The sequence below is a fragment of the Schistocerca nitens genome, chromosome 9, assembly GCF_023898315.1.
Source record: "Schistocerca nitens isolate TAMUIC-IGC-003100 chromosome 9, iqSchNite1.1, whole genome shotgun sequence".
NCBI lineage: Eukaryota > Metazoa > Arthropoda > Insecta > Orthoptera > Acrididae > Schistocerca > Schistocerca nitens.
The window spans coordinates 284,896,476-284,907,336 of NC_064622.1; the positions used below are offsets into that span (position 1 = coordinate 284,896,476).

Below are 10,861 nucleotides of genomic sequence, written 5' to 3' on the forward strand. Positions count from 1 at the left end.
ATGCTTATTTGTAAGATGTTGTGTTTATTGAATTGTGTTCTTACAGGCAGAGAATGATCCACGATTACGCAAAATATTCAAGTTACCTGATCCCCCTGTGACTACCTCTTCAAAGACTTCCACAAGCTGTCCAACAACAACTACTACTACAACTACAACAACCACCCCTAGGACAGATCCTAGACGCTTGGCAACTCCAACTTCAGCTTCCTCAAATGCAGCAAGTGTCAAATCAACAGTCCCGCACACTGCAGTTACTGTCTCAAGTTCTACAGTTGTATCTGCCCCTGAACCAAATACTCTTGGTGTACCACAGTCACCTTTTGGAAATATGGGTGATCTAGGTGTGGGACCTGTTGGCATGGTAATGCCTGGTGTTGGAACAATGGCCAATGTGGATCCTCGGCTACCAAGGACACCTGCAGTGAATACGGGTCGTCAAGGCTTGCTAGGTGTAGCGCCCCCAGGTTTCCCTGTTGCACCCAATCCAGCCTTAGCTGTAGGTATGCGGATGCCATTTTTTCCTGTGGAAGATGGTGATGGAGGCCACTGGAATCCAATGCAACCACATCAGCAGAGACCTATATGGAGAGGAATGCGCAGAAATGTCCCAGGTGCATTTGGTGAGCAGGATATGGTTGGTGGACAGACTTTTACTCCATCACTATAGTGTTAATTTAACAATCCCCATCACAATAATTGGCAGTTCATTCAATCAGTACTTTGAGTATACTAGTGTTACTAGTATGTTATTTATTGACTGTATTTGAAGTGAGTGTTCTCATGGCTACACTTCAACAGTGCAGGTGTTTTGTGTGACATGCCCGAGTTGTGGTATCATGTATCCTTGATATCAATACATTCACAATAAATTGAAAAAAAATAGGTGGTGCTCATAAATACATTTTTCATCAGTCTTTACATGTAATATATGACTCCTCTTTATATTTTGTGCATTGATTATGCTGGCTGAAGAAAGCCTTGATCTCATTTAGTGAACAATTGTATAAGTGGCAGCCTGGAGTTTTTTAAGGACTTGAATAGCTGAGACAGCAATATGGACAAGTGGAAAAATGGAAAGTGGTGTAATTAATTTTGTACAGATGTAAATGTATGTGATACTTAATTAAAAACTGAGGAGTGACTGAAACCATACCATCAACAACTACACTAAGTTTTGAAAGTCTGTCCAAAGTGCAATATTTATGTATAGTTTATATTATGTATCACAAGTATTCCATAGTACTTGGTGCAACTGCTGAAGGTAATATTTATTTAGTTAAGCTGCAGCTAAGATATTTTACTTCTTAGCTGTTAATAGTTTCATGACTATTGTTTTGTTTATGGCAGATGTTCCTACATTAACTGAAAGGGACTTTTGCATTGTGTTATGTAAATATAATGACACAAATAATGAATTACACAAATCATTCTCTAGTTAGTGTACAGTGAATTAACTTTTATACTGCTTTGTTCTATTTTCATATTCTGTTTTACAGTAAATCTCATAAATCAAAATATAAATAAAATTTTCTAAATATTTTAATATCATTTTGCTCTATGAGCTGATGTTTTCCTTTAAGTTTTACAAGATGTGTATAATTAGCCCTAATATCTATGAAGTTTCACTCTTTTTCTCTGCAATTTCACATTTTTCGCACTCAGTTTTGCTGTTTTTATTATGTGGCTGAAATTATTATTTATGTGTATAATTAGCCATAAGATCTATGAAGTTTTCTCTTTTCTTTATAATTTTACATTTTTCGTGCTCTTCTTTGCTGTTTTTCTTACTATAGCTAAAATTATTTCATAGTACAGTTCTCCTTTTTAAGTCCATAAAGATCTTTTTTTATATTTTAAATCAGTGTGACGAAATACACATATTAGTGAAGCTGGTTTAAATAGACAAGAAAGCCTTTCTTGTGCAAGTGCTCAGGAAACTTGTTGGCTTGGGTGAGCATGTGTGTAACCTGCTATTTTTGCCTGGTCATCTAGATGCAATTTTACTTTCTCAAAACTGAAAGTAAAGAAGAGGAGTCTGTCAGCAAAGTTTTATTGTTGGAGAATGAATGTCTTGACAGTTAACGGATATTCCAAAATCAGTTTCTAACTGAGATTTCAAAGTTTGTATTTAATATCGCATAATAAGACTTCACATTGTTTTTGAGGACCACTGCTCTGTGATGGAAAGGAGTGTTTCCAGGATGTGGTAAATACAAGGTTTTCCTATGTTCATTTGCATTTTGTTAGAATTCTACTGGAGAGACAGTTCTCACAATCTTAAGTTGTTATTTTTAAGATCCATATTTATGTCCTGCTAATGGGCCAGTCCTGTTAGACAAAGCCGTAGTCTGACTAGTCATTCATAATTAAAATTCTGTTTTAAGATCCCATGAAGAACATTATAGATGACCCCATTGCATTTCTTCTTAGCCCTTTGATATATATAATTCCAGTATTCAAATGATTTGGATTTATAGAAAAGGAGAGTATGAAATCAATCAGCACATGGGTTCAGATTACAGTGAAACTGACGTGCATCACATATAATAATTGTTATTGATAGGTGCTATTTTTTAAACCGAGAGTGATGGATTGCATCATCATGATTTGCACTATATTAGTGTGAAAGGTTTTTACAAGTTGTCTATGTTTGTAGACTGCTTATCAGATAAAACAGTTTGTTCCTTTTCTGTTGGAGTGCTACATATATTATTTTCTTGGACACTGGATTTAGGTCCTGTGTGTAACTCACACCACTCCCGTCTTTGCTGTCAATAGTATTACACATCAAGCAGTCCATGAGTTATAAAAAGTGTTAAAGTGTCATTACTGCAATAATAGAAATTCCCCAATGGAATGTAAATAATAATTGAGAACTCAGGCAATATCTCATCTTTAACAAAAAATATTGTTTGTTGTACAGGTACACGAAAAGTAATGATTACTGGTAGTTTTCAAACCACTGTTATTGGTTGGAACAAGAAGATAATATGACGATTTACACACGCTTTTTGTGCAGCACTTCTTTGCCAGACATCCTGCTCACTTTTCAAATCATATGCTTGTGTAATGTCATTAATATTACAGCAAGGAAATACTGATACAGAAAGAATGCTTAGCTTTTTACTGGATAAAGCATACCTTTTTTGAGAAGTACATGTGTTTTAATTTGAAACAGGGGATTGAATATTCGACATATTCATGAAATTTGTAAATCATGCAGATATACCAGTATATACTACATGTATTTTCAGATAATGATAATTATTATTATTATTATTATATTTATTATTATTATTATTATTATTCAGTGCAGAGCAGTGGGTAGAAACAGTTCAGTGACCACATAAGTGGCTGTGGAATCAAAACTAGGATATTAATGCAATTATAGTGGCAGCAGAAAGCAAACAATGGAAAATCCAGGATGGAATGTAACAGTATAATGAAAAGGATAGTTGCTACTCACCATGTAGCGGAGATGCCGAGTCGCAGATCGGCACAACAAAAAGACTGTCACAAAATAAGCTTTCGGCCAACAAGGCCTTTGTCAAAAATAGACGACAGACACAAACTCATGCAAATGCAACTCATACACGACTTGTGTCATGTCATGTCTTGTATGAGAGTTTTGTTTGCACGAGTGTGTGTGTCTTGTAATCTGTTTTTGACAAAGGCGTTATTGGCCGAAAGCTTATTTTGTGACAGTCTTTTTCTTGTGCCTATCTGCGACTCAGCATCTCTGCTATATGGTGAGCAGCAAGTACCCTTTTCATAATACAGTAGCAGCACATTAGACTTCAGGGCAATTGTGATGTGTTACCTTTTTTTTATATTTTTGATGGAAGGAAATTTAGTATTTTCTTTCTGTGTGGGACAGTAGATGTAATTATATCCTTGATAAGCTGGTGCCATTCAAATTGCCTAGTTAGTAGGATTTCGTGCACATGTAACATTTAACACAAAACTGTGTTTCCATGAATAGTCCTGTTATGTCCATGGACGTTTCCAGAATTTTGACTTCAATGAGAGACATTCATTTTTACGCCGATTTTTCTCACAAAAAATATTTTCAAGTTATGGAAATGTGATCATTCAATGTATCACCATGAGCAGGATAGCACTTTTAATTGCTACTACTTTCCATTGCATATGATGAATCTTCATTCCTCTATGGTGCTGTTTGATTATGAGCAATTCATCTGCTTACTACTTGCGTTACTTCAGTGTAACACCACTATTTTTTCTGCAACTGATTAATGGTGTGCAAGAGTGAACAAGACTGTCAAATTTAAAAGTATGAAAAATTATTTCATTCAATAGTAACACTGTATCTCTTTTCTTTACTGGGACTGAAATGTGTATTAAAGACAGCGTACTTGATTAAAAAATTGTAAATATCTCAGCCACTCGTTTGATAGAAGGACAATTGTGTATTACATTTTAGGCATCTGATGCAAAATGCTTCAGATAATGTGACATCCTGAAGTAGCTGTAGCATATGGTGAACAAATGGGATTGATCTTCCGCAGCTCTGCAGATTTATTGTATCTTACTTTGTATCCATTTTTTTGAGACTGCTGGTTTTTGCTGTTTCGCAAATCAAAATGTATGACATGTTTCTTAGGACCCCTGAAAGTCCATTTATCACATGACTACTCACATGCAAGACTTCCACAGATTCTGGGAGATGCACAAAATACATTTTTTTAAAAAAGGAATAATGCAAATTTCTCCAAATGTGGAAAAACTAACAATTAATATTTCCATCCTTTGCTGGGTCTGACAATTACCTTTCCTCCAACATCCTCAAGTTTATTATAAAATGCTAAAGTCAGAAATGAAGTTTTTCCGGAATACATATTTCTTTCCGTATTTTATGAAGTATGAGATAAGTGACAAAAATGAACAGTAATGGGTAACAATCTATGGCAGTCCTGTGTCAAAGGTGGGGATGGGGGTGGGGTGGGGTGGGGTAGGGTGGGGTGGGGTGGGGGGCATGGATGGTACAGCAACATTGTGTGAATTGCAGACTTTTCGTTTGGACAAGAGGTATGACTAGGATAGTTTATGGTAAGGCGACTGCCTGTGCAAGGCAGGAAATTCAGGTTTGTCTCTTAAATGGAGGAGAATCGTTCTTCTTAGTAAGGAGAGGCGGGGGCAGCACAATATTTTAGGTGTCATGAACACAATATTTTAGGTGTCATGAAGAGTAGATGTTTTTTGTGGTAACTAGCTTATCTAATAAATATTGGGGTAAGGACAGGAGATATTTTATTATTTTTAAAATTATTTAGTAATTTAAAATTTTAAAGACTGATTAGTATATTAGTATTTTTTCTTTGTCCCTGACATTTTTGCGTGCTTTCTCTCACATTTATTATTAGTGACGTGAATGATTATCTCTTATGGCTTCCCATAATCACCAACAAAATTAGGTCCCCAGCAAAGGGATTGACTTTCTGAAACCATCTATATGGTGAAGTAGGTTAAGAATTCGGGTATCACACCCCACAGCTATTCACCCTGGTGGACTTACGTTTGCACGTAATTGATGACAAAAATTTGGAATTTTACACGATGCTCAGTAGTATTAAAACAGAAGAATTATGTACACTGGTTATGTGGTGTGATGGCTAGGGTAAGGCCTATACATACTGAAGGGCATGGGTTTGAATCTCGTCAGGTGCTAAAATTTTTTTATTTTAAAATCTTTTTAGAAATGCCTATGACCATTATTTTTATTCAAATAATTGGTTTAAATATAATCTTGTATTTCTATTGCTTTGTCTCAGCATTTTAATCATCATGTGAATTTTTTTTCATTTTTTCTTTTTATCATTCTTTTTTCAATCAGAATTTATGTGAATGTGAATTTAATTAAATATTTGAAAATGCTACTCTATTGGTCTAATAACAAAAGACAAAATCTATTTATATTGACTGTGCAGTGGCGCCAAAAATGTATTTTTCATTACAATCTATGCATTTAGTTTTTTGTGTTGTATAGCCTAAATTCCTATTACACTATGGACAAAATAATGCAGATAAAGGTATTTTTTTTTCTTAAAAGGGATTATAAGTAAAACAAAGTTCCAGCAAAATGAGGAGTAGAAATAATGAATGTAATAACATGGGGCAAAAAAAGAGGGTGATAAAACAAAAGAAATAAAATAAAAATTAATTAAAATCACGCTATCAGAAATTTCATGCAGAAAAAGAGTGATGGGAAGAACAATGACAGCAAATGAACTGATATGATGATTAAAATGTGACGAAGGAATAGAAATAAAAAAATCAATTTAAACCAATGAATAGAATAAAATAATGATCAAGGTAATTTCGATTAAAATTTATAAATAAAAGAAAATTAAAATACTTGGCGAGATAAGAATCCACAACCTACTGCAAGTCAAGGCCTTACCTTGTCCATTCCATTACACCATGCAACCAGTAAATATGATAATACTTATTTTATGGTACTGATTGTCACCCAAAGGGTCTACTGGATGAATGGCTACAGAATTTGATAGCTGGGATCTTAACCTATATCACTGTATGTTTCAAAAAGCTGATCCACCACTCCTTGTAAGCAAAATTGAAAACACTTTCAGCAGTAAGATAGCAGCATTCTTCATGTACTGTAAAGGTAAAATTGCAGATGTTGAAGGAAACAAATTGGATAGAGCTTATGAACTGCACTCCTTATCTAAACTAAAACTGATTTACGGAGAGGAATGAAAAGGGTGGGTCTAGGCCTGGGAGGGGAGGAGGGGGGATTGTGGAGGATAGGTCAAGGTCAGCTAAGTTTATGCCATGATAGAGCAAGAAACAGAACAACACAAATTATAACATTAGCCAGAAGCTGAAAACATTTTATTTTGTCATCTGGCACAAACTGCTCATCCAATTGTACTTTGTTGCTTGGACATCATAATCGTATAATACGCCGAAAACTTGTCACCAGTGGTGCTGAATGTGTTCGTTGCAGTTAGTGCCTGAATTCGTGGGTAGCTGTCTTGCAGTTTATGAAGTATTAATATTAGTATTACAAGTGATTAGGCAAAATATCCATAGAATGTTAAAGAAATCGATTGCGTTAAATTAAGTGCCATTTGGGAGGGGGGAGATCTAATTACTTAACATTGGAAGGAGTAGCAAACTATGAAGTTAGCTTCTCTCATGTTATTTGAGGAGCTTAATATCAAGTGTCATCCTAAATGCCTTCTTTCTGGATTGCTTGGACATTGTAAACATGAAATGTTGGTGAGCCAGTGACCATTTGGTTATGAAGAATGTGGCTTATTTTGAGGCAGTCTTGAAAACTGATATATGAGATGGAGTATTGGAAATGAAAACAGTTGTTAGCTTCAGTTTGTCTAGTACATGTATGTGATTTAAATGGAGCTGCTTCTGACTTTGAACGTTGTTTTTGTTATCATATCTCGTTTTGGTAGTGTTGTGCTGTTGTAGGCAAAACTACATGAGAATAGTTATGTAACATTGCTTAAAAACCCACATCCAAGATCAAGGAGTTTCACTTTCGAATGTGGTACAAAAAGTTAATGACTGCCTTGTGCCAAGATCATTAAAGGAAAAAAGTAATGATTTTACTGGACCGAAGTACACACAGTAGATTACCATACACAATTGCTTCAACAAAATGTAATTTTGAATTGTGTTGGACCTTTGTGAAAAACAATTCCCATTATAAAGAGATTAACTGTAAGGGGGGAGGGGGGGGGGGGAAGAGGATGCTATTGGCCATGGCATTGAACAAGAAAGTCCCCTTAGATTAAAAGTCTCTTGATTTCCTATTGTTTATTTTATTTTATGATTATAATGAGCCAGACTAAATAGACTCAAGTTTTGCACAGAACAGGAGTATTGAGGAACAATATTGTCAGTATGCAGTTTTATATCATATTGGTTTCTCTGTTAATATGATTGTAATATGTGTTCTCACTAAATAACAACAAATTATTCCCAATATGTGCTGCTCTAAGCAATAACTAATTCTGTGCAAATGCTATCTGTGGCATACAAGACAGTATATAATTTTAATCTGTTTGACAGCGCACATGAAATTGCTACCTCCGATTCTTAAGTTTCAGAAATTAATCATCAGTAGTGACAAAGATATATTCATCCTTTTTGCTCGTTTGATAGGTTTTCTGTTTCCAATCTTGACTCACTGTATGAAGGTTATTCATGACACCGGTACTTAAACTGCAGACTGTACATGTCTGTCTTTTCAAAATGTCACAAATTTTACTATATGGTTTGTGTGTTGTGGTGCTTTTGACTTCAGTTTGCCGAGTTCACCTTCATGTGTGGTTTATAATAACAACATACTAAAATTATCTCACACATTGCTCTTTTCAATAACATGGTCCTCTTACGCCCATATATAGTTCCCATTTTTAAATTTTGCCGTAAATAGGAATAGAGCTGTAGTTTACTCTCACTTGCTGACTGTGTATTTTTCTTCTGGATGCTTTACTTCACGAGAGCCCTAACATTTAATATTTGATGTGGTTGGTGAATTTCAAATGTAAAAATATGTTGTTTTAGTATATTTTTCTTTCACTCTTTCAAATGTTGGAAAGGTTGTAATTTGTAGTGTGTTAAGTATTTTAATGATAGCCCTTGGGAGTCCTTGCAAATAAAGCGCTTCACAAATAGTCCTGTAATCTAAGTTCACCATTTTCCTGTGTGCATCTTCCGTCTGTATAGATCACCTCACCTGGAGATAACTAACACACATTAAGGTTACAGATAATGAAAAACAAACAAGTCTTGTCATAAAAGGACCATGTACAGTACATTAAAATAAAATTATCTTTGGTTTATGAGGTAAAGGGAGAAGTGTTTGGACTTTCAGCTGAAACAAAACAAAAAGTATGTGGACATTTGCAAAAAAAGGTTCTTAGAAACTGTGTAAAGCTAGTTAAGTACAAATTACTGAACTAAAGAGAGGAAGAATAGTGTGTACACACTATACCATTGCACCTCACTGCTAGTGTTGGCAACAAAATAACGTAAATTTGGACCTGTGTGTCCATTAATATCATCACATTACATCTCTCCTTTCATACTGCCGCACTACACCCTTTCTGGGATGTATGATTTTTACTTTTTGTGCACATTGCTCTTGTAGCAGATTCTAGTTGTCACTCGGTAAGAAGCATCAGTTGTTTGATGCATACAGAATATAAATACTGTATGAAAAGAAACTGCTTTTTTCCTGCATGAGATTATGATGCATCTAACTGAAACATATTCTATTTGGTGATACTTCAGACTACCACCCGGTACTGTAATGGGTGCAGAAATGTGTTAGTTTCTTTCAGACTTTTTGTTTAAGGTCTTTGAAGAGACCAACAAGATAATTAAAATCATTCTCAGTGGCCTGTAATGTTCTACGGTTCTTTCATGTGATATCAAGTCCAGTCACCTGCTATGCTTTTCTTTGCAGTTATTTATCTCATCATTATTGGTAGATATTCTTTGAGAAGTCCCTGACACTGATTGAGGGTAATTGGAACTTGTTCAAGATGGAAGTGCATTACCATTGTCTTCACTGATGTCCAGTTCATGTAATTGTAAAAATCTGTGCATCAGGGTGTCTTCCATATACAATACCTCTTTACAATGTGATAATATTGTGAATTCCACAGTCTATTGCAAGTAAAGCTATCATCAACCTGAATGTTTGCTTGAACATCACTGTGCTTTATGAGGCATGGTTCTTATTGTAGGTGGTACGCCTTTGATGCCTCTGATCTCGAAGTGTGCTACCAGCCATTCATGGAGGGGCCTACAATTTAAGGCGGATTCCGAACAATGGTGCAATATGCCATTTGTGAAATTAATATGTAATTACCAGATGTTAGAATAGTTTTAATTGAGAGAAAAAATCCTAGAACCAACTGAGGACTGGACCTGGGCCTCTGGATTTTGTAACCCTAGACATACCTACTGAGCCATATGATGTCAGTGATATAAATTGGTTGTACTTTTGTAGGTCTTGTGTGTTGGTGTTCTTTTAGACATGTGAGAGATAGGGAGAAGTAGTGTGTGTGTGTGTGTGGCGGGCGGGGGGGGGGATTTGTGGTGAAAGGGAAGATATAATTATTGGAGATTGTATTATGACTTCAATAATCATATTCCATATCATAACAGTGTGTGGTGGTGCAGTGCACTGGACTCTCATTAGAGATGAGTAGAGTTCAAATCCATGAATTGCCACTCAGGTTTAGGTTTTTCCTTGATTTTCTTAGATAACTTCAGGTAAATGCCAAACAGGCTCCCTTGAAAAGGCAACAACCAACATCCTTTCCAAATCCCAGGAATCACCATGTCATCAGCACCATCTTCAAACTGTAATCTTCTTTCTATCGAGAGATATGGATGGAAATTTGAATGCAGCTGCTTTATCACTATGCTCTACTGCACTTGATGCTAGGCATGAGTGGCTATTACATTTCAAAATTAGCATTCAACCATGAAAGATTTCATTTAAGCAATCACACTACAGTGATGGAAATGTGGCTCTCAGGTGACACACTAAGTAGACTGCAATACATACTTATTCTTGAAGCACTCTTTGCAGACAGTTCATCAGTTATTGAGACTACCTACACAGGACCCGACTCCTTTTCACTGGTTTTGCAGTGATTGTCAGACTACTTTAAGCCTTTACTGTTTGTGTTAATTTTGTTCAAGAGTTTGCACATTTGCAGAACCAGTTTCTCTCTTACGTATGCTATGCCAGCAGATACAAGTCTTTGCTGCCTAACATGCGTGACTATCTGGGTCAGTCAAAATTTGGTGTTGATACATGCTTATACAATTGGGA

The 10,861-nt window shown here is 35.6% G+C and overlaps 1 protein-coding gene across 5 annotated transcripts in view; it reads left to right on the forward strand.

The window, feature by feature from the left end:
• LOC126203486 (protein suppressor of sable) overlaps positions 1 to 1,454 on the forward strand; it is an 81,666-nt gene extending 80,212 nt beyond the window's left edge. For all 5 annotated transcript variants that reach the window (XM_049937809.1, XM_049937811.1, XM_049937810.1 and 2 more), the window contains exon 14: positions 47 to 1,454. In XM_049937809.1, the coding sequence (XP_049793766.1) occupies positions 47 to 670 (624 nt within the window). In that variant the 3' untranslated portion in view covers positions 671 to 1,454. The remainder of the gene's footprint in view (positions 1 to 46) is intronic.
• The last annotated feature ends 9,407 nt before the right edge of the window (positions 1,455 to 10,861 follow it).